Genomic DNA, 13374 nt, shown 5'->3' with positions numbered 1-13374 from the left:
CTTATCCGTTCTCCCAAGGGTTTTTCCCTCCTAGGACTTATTTTTCCTCGGATAAAAGCACGGGGTTTTTTTTCTCCTAGGGGGCAGCCTTTTTGGGCTTTACTTAGCTTCCTCTTCTAGACGTTGCTTTAGTAATACGTGCACTTATAATATTGAGTCATAGCCGCAGCAAATTTATTTTGTATTTTGTTGTGCTATCTGTCGTTTTTCTGTGCTTTTCACTGCTTCTATTTATGTAAAGCTGCTTTGAAACAATGGACTTTTGTAAAAAGCGCTTTATAAATAAAATTGAATTGAATTGAATTGAACAAGATGACTGCCACACCCGAGCCGGTTCACAAGATGGCCGCCGCACCCAAGTTGGCTCACAAGATGGGCGCCGCACCCGAGCCAATTCACAAGATGGCCACCGCAATTCACGACCAGTCTGCTAGTTTCATCCACTGATGTATCTCCTTCTGCCTACATCCCTGTTGCTTGTATGTACAGTACGACATATGCACACTTTTTTTCTTGTAACTGGGGGCCCTTCTGGGCTTGACCACAGTTGTGAAAATTTAAAAAAAGAAGTTAACGGAAATGAACATGATAGACAGATAACTACAGATGTTTCTGTAATCATTGGTTACATTTACATAAAAAAGGGGCAGGCACCTTAAATCTGAGACTATAAAAAGAGATGTAGCTAGAGCGATGAGTCCATTTGAGATGTTATTTTAAATGGAAAGGTACTGTTTCTATATTCAGCTTTCTTTTTAATTTTGGTCTTTATCATATTATGATTTATAAAATAATTCCGTTTACAGCTGGGTCACTACTTGTGTGTCTTTTTACTTTTACAACTGATCTATCGAGATTTGGACGTGATGTCTTCTAATGAGACTGAGAATATTCTCCTGTGTTACCCTTTACAGCCAGACTCTTGTCCTAGAACTCATCGTCTCACTGTTGTTAAAGTGGCAATGTACGCTTTCATGTTACTCATGATACTCATGACAGTTTTTGGGAATCTGCTGATCATCATCTCCATCTCTCACTTCAAACAGCTTCAGTCTCCAACTCATCTGATCGTTCAGTCATTGGCTGTGTGTGACTGTCTGATGGGATCACTGGTGATGCCCTACAGTATGGTGCGATCTGTCGAGGGCTGCTGGTTTTTGGGAGATGTTATTTGTAAAATGCATTTTAGTTTGGACTTGACCCTCTGTATCGCCTCTATACTGCATCTTTGTTTAATATCTATTGATAGATACTGGGCCATATATGACCCTTTAAAATACAAAATGAGAATCACAAACAACACTGTGACTGTATTAATCACGTTCACATGGATCTTTTCATTTGTGTACAGTTTTTCTGTTGTGTTTTCAGGGGTGTATGCTGTTGGTATGGAAGCTCTTATATTACAGATGTCTTGTTTTGGTGGCTGTGTTGTGGTTTTTAACCAAGAATGGGGGGTAACTTTTGTCATTGTAGTATTTATTATTCCAGGAACTATAATGAGCTTTCTGTATATCAGCATATTTAAAGTTGTGAAAAAACATGCAAAGGTTTTGTCAGTGCCCTCCAAAGGTGTTAACAGTCAAAGCTCTGCACACAGAGAAAGAAAAGCAGCTAAAACTCTGGCTCTGGTTATGGGCGTTTTCTTTCTCTGCTGGCTGCCTTTATTTATTATGAGTGCCGTCAGCCCTTATATCAATTTTTCAGTTCCAGCTGATGTTTATGAAGTTTTAGGTTGGTTTGGATATTTGAACTCTGCTTGCAATCCTTTGATCTATGGATTTTTCTATCCTTGTTTTCAGAAGGCCTTTAAGACACTCATATTCACTTATATCTGTGGATTCAAGGATTCAGGTGGTTTGACATTTGAGTAAATATCAATTTAATAAGTTAATTTTTGTAAATGTTTTTATTTCCTAAATAAACATATGAATAAATAATTAAGTGTTAATTATTGTTAAAATATGTTATATAAATTGTTTGATCATGGTGATCATGCATCTTCTGAAAGTAGTAATGTTAAACAAATGTAAAAAAAATTACCACGTACACATTAATAAACATTTTGTCATTAATACTACAACCTTATGTTTTAAACATGTATGCATTTTTATCTGTTGAACATACATACAAAGAGATGTTTTTTATAAACCCATAAAATTCAAGTAGAGAAGATTTGTTTGTACTGCGTCCCTAAGAATCTATTACATACTAAATGAAACACAACCTGTATAGTTATTTACTTCACTTAGTGAATATAACGTTGATTTAAATCTAGATTAACTTAAATTAATAGCTCAGGTCTTTAGTGACCCAGGGCATCATCCAGTACCCCCTCATTTATATTTTAAATTTAGACCTCCACCTCCTTAGTTTTCTTCAATCTATTTATTATCAACAATTTAACATGAAAGAAACACAATAATGTAAATAATTCTGTTTCTGTTTAATTTATTGTAAAAAGCGTAAAGGGTCTTTTTTTCCATGAATTTATTATAGCATGTTATAGCACAGGTGTCCGTCTGGTACTGTATGCCAGTTTCACCCCAAAGTCTAAAAACATGCAGATGAAATCAATTTAAGTCCCTAAATTGACCTTAGATGTGTGGGTTTGAGCATGGACATGTAGGGTGTACTGGGATAGGCTTCAAACTTTCTGTGACTTGGATAAGCCGTTTTGGAGAATGGATGGATGAATCGACTAAAATGATATGATAGAAATGCTGCAGTGCACATTTTACACCTGTTTGGAAACAACTAAAATGTCAGAGTATAACACAAAATGCATTATTTTATCATTTTTTAAATTTTTAATAAAGCATTATGACTTATATACTACAGCATTTATTAATCTTAGTTCATGTTAATTTCAACATTTACTAATACATTTATAAAATCAAGAGTTGTAACTGATAACATTAGTTAATGCACAGTGAACTAACATGAACAACTTTATCTACATTAACTAAAATTAACAAGAATTAATAATGCTGAAAATCATATTGTTCATTGTTTGTTCATGTGAGTTAATGCATTTACTAATGTTTACTAATACAACCTTATTATTATAGAGATGGTGACACATTTCTTATTATTTATATGTTAGCTAGTGAGCTTGCACCTTTCTACACTCATCCAGTGTGCTATGTGTTTTACTGGCGAGTATATAAAACAAAATATAATCGCAAGTATAAAATGTGGAGCAGTTGCATTGCATAATCAGCTTTTTTAGCTGAGAAGGCCAAGTCACTGGACCCGGCTGACTCAGCAATTGTACAGCAAGCCTTGGCGATGGGACGTGACATCTCCGTTCCCTTCCTTCGGGGATCAAGGGTTACATACATAACCGAGATGTTTCCTTTTAGTCAGTCACTTTGACCTTGATCACCATCGTATTGGGAATCCCTACCAAAGTGCCACGAGTGCTGCCCCTTCCAGTGCCGCCCCTTCCAGTGCCCTGCATAAACTTTCCACCCCTTTGTTTTTAGAGTAGGTGGAACAGGGTTTTATGGAGGCCAGTGACTGCTTGTTCCTACATAACTCACTCGAGTAACCTTAGATAACACTGGGAAGCTAAACCATCTCGGCGGTATCTGTGAACGCTGCAGACCCACATCGATGTTATACTTTAAGTAGAGTGCACCCTTACTCTGAGCGGACAAAGCAAGCACTGTTTCTAGCTAGAGCAATAGTGTCCACTATCCAGTGTGACATACTTTGCTTGGTAACAGCTTTTCTCTTCTGCTGTCCCCTGTAACAGACAAAGAGCTGGTCTGAGGTACTGAAGCTTTGTGTTCAGTCCATGTACAGTCGCAGAGCTTGTATAGGACTTCCAAGGGCAGCACTTGAAGGTTCACCAACTGACCCTTGAAGGGAGTGGTGGGAACCTTAGGCACGTTGCCGGGCCAGGGTCTCAGCGTTAAACTGGAGTCAGCGGGCCTGAACTCTATGCACGAGTCATTGATTTGAAAGTGCGTGCAGGTCCCCTACTCTCTTTATCGAGGCCAATGGAACCAGGTTCAAAGTTTTCTGGGGTTGAAACTTGAGCTTGACTTACTGCAATGCTCGAAGGGGGAGTCCTAGAGTGGTTTCAGTACCACAGATAAATCCCAAGAGTGTATATGAGAGGGGCAGAGGTGGATAAAAGCCCCTTACCCGCCTTAGAAATCAAAGAACGCAGGTGCCATATTGTGCCCTGTCCTGAGAAAGAAGGTCCTTCCTCTGGGGAATCTGCCAAGTAGTGCAGTTGCGAGGAGCATCAGGTTCGGGAAACCAGGTCCTGGTGGGCCAGTAAGGGCCCACTAGTAGGACGTGCTCCTCGTCCTCTCTGACTTTGCACAGTACCTGTGCAAGTAGGCTCACTGAGGGCCCCAGAGGCCAGCTGTGCACCAATTGTGGTCTTTTAACTACACTCATCTAAAGGATTATTATGAACACCATACTAATACTGTGTTTGTCCCCCTTTCGCCTTCAGAACTACCTTAATTCTACGTGGCATTGATTCAACAAGGTGCTGAAAGCATTCTTTAGAAATGTTTGCCCATATTGATAGGATAGCATCTTGCAGTTGATGGAGATTTGTGGGATGCACATCCAGTGCACGAAGCTCCTGTTCCACCACATCCCAAGATGCTCTATTGGGTTGAGATCTGGTGACTGTGGGGGCCATTTTAGTACAGTAAACTCATTGTCATGTTCAAGAAACCAATTTGAAAGGATTCAAGCTTTGTGACATTATCCTGCTGGAAATAGCTATCAGAGGATGGGGACATGGTGGTCATAAAGGGATGGACATGGTCAAAAACAATGCTCAGGTAGGCCGTGGCATTTAAACGATGCCCAATTGGCACTAAGGGACCTGAATTGTGCTAAGAAAACATCCCCCACACCATTACACCACCACCACCAGCCTGCACAGTGGTTACAAGGCATGATGGATCCATGTTCTCATTCTGTTTATGCCAAATTCTGACTCTACCATCTGAATGTCTCAACAGAAATCGAGACTCATCAGACCAGGCTACATTTTTCAAGTCTTCAACTGTCCAATTTTGGTGAGCTTGTGCAAATTGTAGCCTCTTTTTTCTATTTGTAGTGAAGATGAGTGGTACCCGGTGGGGTCTTCTGCTGTTGTAGCCCATCCGCCTCAAGATTGTGCGTGTTGTGGGTTCACAAATGCTTTGCTGCATACCTCGGTAGTAACGAGTGGTTATTACAGTCAAAGTTGCTCTTCTATCAGCTTGAATCAGTCGGCCCATTCTCCTCTGACCTCTAGCATCAACAAGGCATTTTTGCCCACAGGACTGCCGCATACTGGATGTTTTTTCCCTTTTCACACCATTCCAGTACACACAAAATCACACACAAAATCCCAGTAACTGAGCAGATTGTGAAATACTCAGACCGGCCCATCTGGCACCAACAACCATGCCACACTCAAAATTGCTTAAATCACCATTCTTTCCCATTCTGACATTCAGTTTGGAGTTCAGGAGATTGTCTTGACCAGGACCACACCCCTAAATGCATTGAAGCAACTGACATGTGATTGGTTGATTAGATAATTGCATTAATGAGAAATTGAACAGGTGTTCCTGATAATACTTTAGATGAGTGTATATTGTCTATAATGTTTTTAAATAACACAATATTCATAAACATTTTTTTATTTGAGGTCAATAAAACCTTAAATCTAAGTAATTGCTTTTAAAGTAAACATACTGTACATATAATTAAATCATAATATATATTAAAAATATGAAAATGAGAAAAAAGACAAAGAATTGGAGTTAACACAGGAAATGAACCTGACAGACACAGAGCTACAGATAATTATGTATTACCACGGGTACTACCACATGTACATGCGTTAGGGGCAGACACCTTAAATCTGAGAATATATAAAGAGACGTAGCTACAGCGATGAGTCCATTTGAGATGTTATTTTAAATAGGAATGTACTGTTTGTATATTCATTTTTCTTTTGATGTAGTTAGTCTTAATCATATTATAATTTATGAATCAAGTTTGTTTACAATTTGGTCAATATTTATCAAGATTTAAATCTGTATATCAGTCAGAAACTCAGGCAGACGTTATGTCTTCTAATGAAACTGAGGATATTCTCCTGTGTTATCCTTTACATCCAGACTCTTGTCCTAGAGCTCATCGTCTCACTGTTGTTAAAGTGACAATGTACGCTTTCATGTTACTCATGATCCTCATGACAGTTTTTGGGAATCTGCTGATCATCATCTCCATCTCACACTTCAAACAGCTTCAGTCTCCAACTCATCTGATCGTTCAGTCATTGGCTGTGTGTGACTGTCTGCTGGGTTCACTGGTGATGCCCTACAGTATGATGCGATCTATCGAGGGCTGCTGGTTTTTGGGAGATGTTGTTTGTAAAGTTCATTCTAGTTTGGACATGACTTTCAGTATCTCATCTTTATTGCATCTTAGCTTAATATCTATTGACAGGTACTGGGCCATATATGACCCTTTAAGATACAAAATAAGGGTCACAAACAACATTGTGGCTGTGTTTATTACCCTTACATGGATATTTTCATTTGTGTACAGTTTTTCTGTTGTGTTTTCAGGGGTGAATGCTGTTGGTCTGGAAGCTCTTATATTACAGATGTCTTGTTTTGGTGGATGTGTTTTGTTTTTTAACAAAGAATGGGGGCTAATCTGTGTCATTGTAGTATTTATTATTCCAGGAACTATAATGAGCTCTCTGTATATCAGCATATTTAATGTTGTGAGAAAACACGCAAAGGTTTTGTCAGAGAAAGTGTCTGTGACCACCACAGGTGTTAACAGTCAAAGCTCTGCACACAGAGAAAGAAAAGCAGCTAAAACTCTGGCTCTTGTTATGGGCGTTTTCTTTATTTGCTGGCTTCCTTTTTTTATCGCCACTGCTGTTGATCCTTTCATCAATTTTGTGACCCCAGCTGATGTTTTTGATGCTTTAGTTTGGTTTGGCTATTTCAATTCAACTTGTAATCCTTTGATCTATGGATTTTTCTATCCTCGTTTTCAGAAGGCCTTTAAGACTCTCATATTCACTTATATCTGTGGATTCAATCATACACATACTCTGACATTTGAATAAATATGATTTCTGATGACTGAATAAATATTGTGAAGGTGGTAGTTAATTTGAAAAGTAGTGTAATATGCAATAATTTATGTATGATTGAATCTTTATTTGATTTAATATTGACTTTATTGTAAACATATGTAAAAAAAATAATACACCAGAGGAGCCTCAAGGCCTGTAATGATTTCTATTGGAGAAATCATACATATTAGATCTGTCATTAGCAGAAAAACTGAAATTGTTTCACTGTCTTTACTGAACTCAGTAGTCTGTATGTTCAGTGATATGGCACATGTACACCCTAAATGATGTATGATACAGAAGCATTCAGAGGAAACCACTGTTTAATCTTGTGAATAAAGTCATGATTCAAATAATAAATGTACATAATACATCCTACCACTTAAAATGATTAGATTTCTAGCACTGGGTCTATGAAACATGATGGACAATATTCTTATGTAGCCCCTAGTATATATTGTCTGCACATCATCACAAGAGATTTAAATACTTTCTCTTCGTCCCAGTCGGCTCATTTTCTGGTCAAATCATCACTCTCTTTCATTATAAGTTATTTATACTCAAAAGAAAGTGATTGTTAATGTGTAAACAACATTAAAAGTTTATACATTATATATTTTAGTCTGACATATTAGATGTTCTCATCACAACTGACTGTAGCACAGTAAAAGTGTAGGCCTACACTTTTAAGATAGAAAAGCTGTCACTGAGACGGTTCCCTTTAAAAGGTCGTAATTTTAGGTTCAGATATGTATACATTTGGTACCAGTATGTACAATAAAGGTACTAATATGCACTCTTTAGGTACAGATGTGTACTTTTTGAAAGGGTACCACCCTAGGGACAGCTTTTGTACTTTTTCTTCTGCGAGTGTTCTGGAAACTTGTTTATAAGTTGTTTTAACGCTGTCTTAAAGGAGCATTTCACCCGTAGAAACATTAATCTTTATTGAAAGAGCATCATATTTGTAGTTAAAATGTAACATACATTTAGAATTTGGTGCCTATTTGACCTAGAAAATGGGTGTTTGTGGTCTCACCCTCTCAACAAAGATATTGGACTTCCTTCTTTCAATGATGCAAAATGATGATTTTTACATCATTGAAAGAAGGAAGTGCAACACTGAAATCTGTATTTCTCCTGTCTCAGCGGCAACTGAGGAAATGATGCATGACCATTCAAAAACATGACTGGGGTTCTAACTATACAAAGCTTAATGCAAATGGGTGAAGTTTCCCTTTAACCCTTGTGTGGTGTTCGGGTCTGAGGGACCCGTTTTTAATGTTTACTAAAAGAAAAATTATGCAATTAATTGTTGTTTCAACCTCAGATTCATTGGCCTTGGCTCATTTTCTATAAAGAACATAAAAATAAACAACTTGATAATGACTGTACATTGTACACCCCCCCTACACATTTATATTACATATGTGGTGTTCGGGTCCACTGGACCCGGGGTTAATAAGAGAGTGAAAATTGAATGTGCTATGTAACTTTACTCTGTTTTTCTTCTATCTGGGACTCCTGTGAGTGCATGAGTGTGTTTGTATATGTCTGTACATATATGATGGATGCATGTCAGAGTTTTGTCCTTCTGCACTTGCTGTAACAGCGCAAGGATACATGATGTTATATATCAAGCATGAACACTTGTCTGCCCCCACTGTCCCAAACACTTTACCTTCTGTCTAACAGGAACCATTCTACATTTTCTCGTTATCTCCCTTACAAAAAAAAGAATTGTTGTATTATAGTAAAAGTGTAGTAATCATGGTAAATTGGTGTATTGATTACCATTTGTAAAACCATGGGTTTACCACAAAACCTGTGCACGCAGGTGTGTGTGTGTGTGTGTGTGTGTGTGTGTGTGTGTGTGGCCGGGTAATTATCACGTTGGGGGGACCAATTGTCCCCACAAAGATAGGAATACCAGTATTTTTGTGACCTTGTGGGGACATTTTGATGTCCCCATGAGGAAACAAGCTAATAAATCAAACAGAATGATGTTTCTTGAAAATCTAAGGTATCAGACAGTTTCCTGTGATGGTTGGGGTTAGGGAATGGGGCAGGTAAGGGGAATAGAATATACAGTTTGTACAGAATAAAATGCATTACGTCTATGGAATGTCCCCAAAAAACATGGAAACCAGAACGTGCGTGTGTGTGTGTGTGTGTGTGTGTGTGTGTGTGTACCTGGTAATTATCACGTTGTGGCGACCAATTGTCCCCACAAAGATAGGAATACCAGTGTTTTTGTGACCTTGTGGGGACATTTTGATGTCCCCATGAGGAAACAAGCTTATAAATCAAACAGAATTATGTTTCTTGAAAATGTGAAGTAGTAAAAGGGTTTTTTTGATGGTTGGGGTTAGGGAATGGGGTAGGTAAGGGGAATAGAATATACAGTTTGTATGGTATAAAATGCATTACGCCTATGGAATGTCCCCACAAAACATGGAAACCTGTGTGTGTGTGTGTGTGTGTGTGTGTGTGTGTGTGTGTGTGTGTGTGTGTGTGTGTGTGTGTGTGTGTGTGTGTGTGTGTGTGTGTGTGTGTGTATGAGTGCGTGAGAGAGAGAAAGTAAATAGAGAAGTAGAAATAGAGAAAGTAAAATGTTATATCCAAGCATTTTCATCATTTTAGGGATGTAGCCAATAGCAACACATTGTACTGCGGTGTGTGTGGACATAAGATGGACAGGAAAACACAGTATGTCTACAAAATGTAAGAAATGCATATGCAACACAACTACACAGTAAAAATCTTCTTCTTATGTGTTGTGTAGGCTTGCATGAACAGTTTATGTGTTCAATGTGGATGATGTGTTATGATACCGCATCTTTTCAGATGGGGCTTGTGCTATGTAAACTGACACAAATGTGTACAATTTCAAACTAAGTTCAAAGAATTAATCATCAAAGTGATGAAAAACGTATTTGAGATGAAAAAGTGATAAATATCTATTTAAGATAAATATGTTTTTCCCCATCATCTGGGGGAGAATAGAATTTTCTTCTTTTATTTCATATTATCACAAAAACGAATAGCACTTTAATCTATAAATAGTCCTCTACTAGTGGTAAATGACAAATATTAACCATAAATTCTGTCTATATAACTTGCAATAAGGCTAAAGTAAACATCTGTAAACAGTTATACATAAATTTGTATGACTGCATTGTTTTAAGATACAAATAATGCAGTGGGTCCACTAGACCCACAAACATTGTCTACGTAACAAAAATATGAACACCACACGAGGGTTAAGAAATGTTATGTATAGATTCATGTGCAGACTAACAGGATCTAAGAATATGATCATTGTGTCCTTAGTTGATGTTTCTAAGAGTGACACAAGGTATACATCCTGCTTTTGGAAACATTGGACCCGTAGCCTGTATATGTTTTAATGATGCCTCATTTGCATCATTCTTAATGTTTTGTATGTTTTATTTTTGTATAGTGTTGTCTCTATGGACCTTTGTGTCTTGAATAAAGTTGATATATAGGGTACAAACAGCAAAATGTGCATTTCAAGTGACTAAATATTTTTTTTAAATGTAAAAACAAGTTTCCAATACAAAGTGAAAAGAGAAGTAAGTTGAACACTATATGATCATCCATGCTTGGACAAACAGGGTTGATCTGATGCAAGATGTGACAGCAAATCTATGACACCTGGATGAGTGACTGTCAACAATGAGAGGTGAGGACCTTTGAGAGGTAAATGTTGTTAAAAGTGAGAAATTATAATAAGACTCCTGGGTGCTGCTGTGTGTTTGTGTGATAAACACAGACATTACATCATAACTAAGCATAACTAATTGTGTGTGTTTGTGTGATTGCATCATACTCTAACAAATTTTTTTTAGTGTTTGAATGTTTGTAAATGCCCACTGAGCATGCGACGTCTGTGGACATACAGAACAGGTTGATATCACGTCGGCCCGTCCAGGCCATGATCCGAACGTCCATTGACAGCCAGAATTAGTTGATTAATGACACTGAGAAATGACGTCCAAACTGGCCACAATCTAAACGTCCACTGACAGCCAGAATAAGTAGAGAACAGACGTCCATACTGGCTCTAATCTGTACGTCCATTGACATCCATAATTAGTCGATAAATGACGTGTATAATGATGTCCAAACTGGCCACAATCTATACGTCCACTGACAGCCAGAATAAGTCGAGAAAAGACGTCCATACTGGCTCTAATCTGTACGTCCATTGACATCCATAATTAGTCGATAAATGACGTGAATAATGATGTCCAAACTGGCCACAATCTATACGTCCACTGACAGCCAGAATAAGTCGAGAAAAGACGTCCATACTGGCTCTAATTTGTACGTCCATTGACATCCATAATTAGTCGATAAATGACGTGAATAATGATGTCCAAACTGGCCACAATCTATACGTCCACTGACAGCCAGAATAAGTCGAGAAAAGACGTCCATACTGGCTCTAATCTGTACGTCCATTGACATCCATAATTAGTCGATAAATGACGTGAATAATGATGTCCAAACTGGCCACAATCTATACGTCCACTGACAGCCAGAATAAGTCGAGAAAAGACGTCCATACTGGCTCTAATCAGTACGTCCATTGACATCCATAATTAGTCGATAAATGACGTGTATAATGATGCCCAAACTGGCCACAATCTATACGTCCACTGACAGCCAGAATAAGTCGAGAAAAGACGTCCATACTGGCTCTAATCTGTACGTCCATTGACATCCATAATTAGTCGATAAATGACGTGTATAATGATGTCCAAACTGGCCACAATCTATACGTCCACTGACAGCCAGAATAAGTCGAGAAAAGACGTCCATACTGGCTCTAATCTGTACGTCCATTGACATCCATAATTAGTCGATAAATGACGTCCATTCTGTACGTCCGTTAACTTAACATCCAGATTTAGTCAATGACATGCTATCGATGGCTATACAACCAGTACCAAAACTCAATATTTTGGTTACAATAACGTATTTGTTTGCAATGTCTTGATGGAGCAATTTGCCAGCAAGCAGGCAGTTGTTAAAGTTTCCTTGCCAACGGCTGGCAGACACTTTGCATAAACCTCATCATCCGAAAGAGTCACAACGACTGGGTATATTAGCGGTAATGTGTTCATGTATGCATCTTGGCTATAGCGGTTTTTGTATCCCTGTCAGAATCATGATTGTGTACTTCCTTCTCTTATTTAATTATTTTGTCACTTCTTGTAAACACAGTCAGCTGGGGCGATACTTTTAAGATCTCTAAAAGATACAGCGAGGATGGCACAAATAGATCTAGATGACGTAGTCTCTCAAATTAAAATGTGTGTCAATACATAGATTTTGCTTACGTGAAACTGATTTTTGGGAACTGATGGCTAGGACAAAGGCGGTGTCACATTAGTCCATATTGGACTATTCTAAACGTTTCTTTTAAGTTTATATATATATTAAATATATATTACATAAATATTTTTCTTCTAGTAATAAGTGAGTCAGTCAAATGTCTGCCTTTTTGATTTTAGGTAAATTTGTCAATTTACTTTATAGCTTATACATATTGTTTGGTTTACTACCTTGTTAATTATTGTATGCTGCTTAGTAAAATGTTATTAAAAACTGAAGAATAGATGTTTTTGGGATAATAGTTGTTTTAATTTTATTATAGGCTATCTTTAAGGGTGTTATTTGGTACTCGTTCCTGTTTCAGATATCCCTCCCCTGTGAAAAAGTTCGATCTTAATGGTGAAAAAATAATCGGGAGTAGACGTTGTGTTGATTAATTTTTAACACTTTTATAATATGCTACAGAGATTTTTTTTCTTGAACATGCGCGCAACTGTTTATCCTGTTCTGTGGGGGAGAGATAAAGGCTGCGTCCAAATAACCACACTTGCGGTCTTTGCACTTGACCACTTGAATACTTGCATGACGTATTGCCTGTATTTTGCCCAAGTGTTATTGGGCGTGAAGATCCCAAGCGTGCATGTAAAAATTATTCACCTGATGGGACACACTTAGCAAGTGTTAAAATGTTAATCCAGGTACAGTGGCAGCAATTTGCACCAAAACGTATTCATTATTTATTTAGGCATTACGGTATATATCTTAAGTGTGTCTTTAAATAAAATGAACACAGAAACAATTTTATAAATGAACATTTACAGATTATCTACACTTATCTGGAACATTGTGAAGCAGAATTCTTTGCACCTATAACACACTTTTCA

At 37.7% G+C, this 13374-nt stretch overlaps 2 protein-coding genes across 2 annotated transcripts; both read left to right on the top strand.

The window, feature by feature from the left end:
* Positions 1-866: 866 nt before the first annotated feature.
* On the top strand, positions 867-1874 carry LOC135738573 (trace amine-associated receptor 4-like). Its single transcript, XM_065256672.1, has one exon. It carries the CDS (start codon positions 867-869, stop codon positions 1872-1874), a length of 1008 nt encoding a protein of 335 aa, XP_065112744.1.
* Positions 1875-6097: 4223 nt separating this feature from the next.
* On the top strand, positions 6098-7117 carry LOC135737884 (trace amine-associated receptor 4-like). The gene has a single exon (XM_065255751.1). The coding sequence runs from the start codon at positions 6098-6100 to the stop codon at positions 7115-7117; it is 1020 nt and encodes a 339-aa protein (XP_065111823.1).
* Positions 7118-13374: the final 6257 nt, after the last annotated feature.

This window comes from Paramisgurnus dabryanus, chromosome 12 (assembly GCF_030506205.2).
Source record: "Paramisgurnus dabryanus chromosome 12, PD_genome_1.1, whole genome shotgun sequence".
Classification (NCBI taxonomy): Eukaryota; Metazoa; Chordata; class Actinopteri; order Cypriniformes; family Cobitidae; genus Paramisgurnus; species Paramisgurnus dabryanus.
Note: the sequence above shows the minus strand (reverse complement) of the source record. Positions and strands in the feature narration are given on the sequence as shown.

Coding starts and splice junctions, on each gene's coding strand:
- LOC135737884 (XM_065255751.1), top strand. CDS start 6,098: ATGTCTTCTAATGAAACTGAGGATATTCTCCTGTGTTATCCTTTACAT.
- LOC135738573 (XM_065256672.1), top strand. CDS start 867: ATGTCTTCTAATGAGACTGAGAATATTCTCCTGTGTTACCCTTTACAG.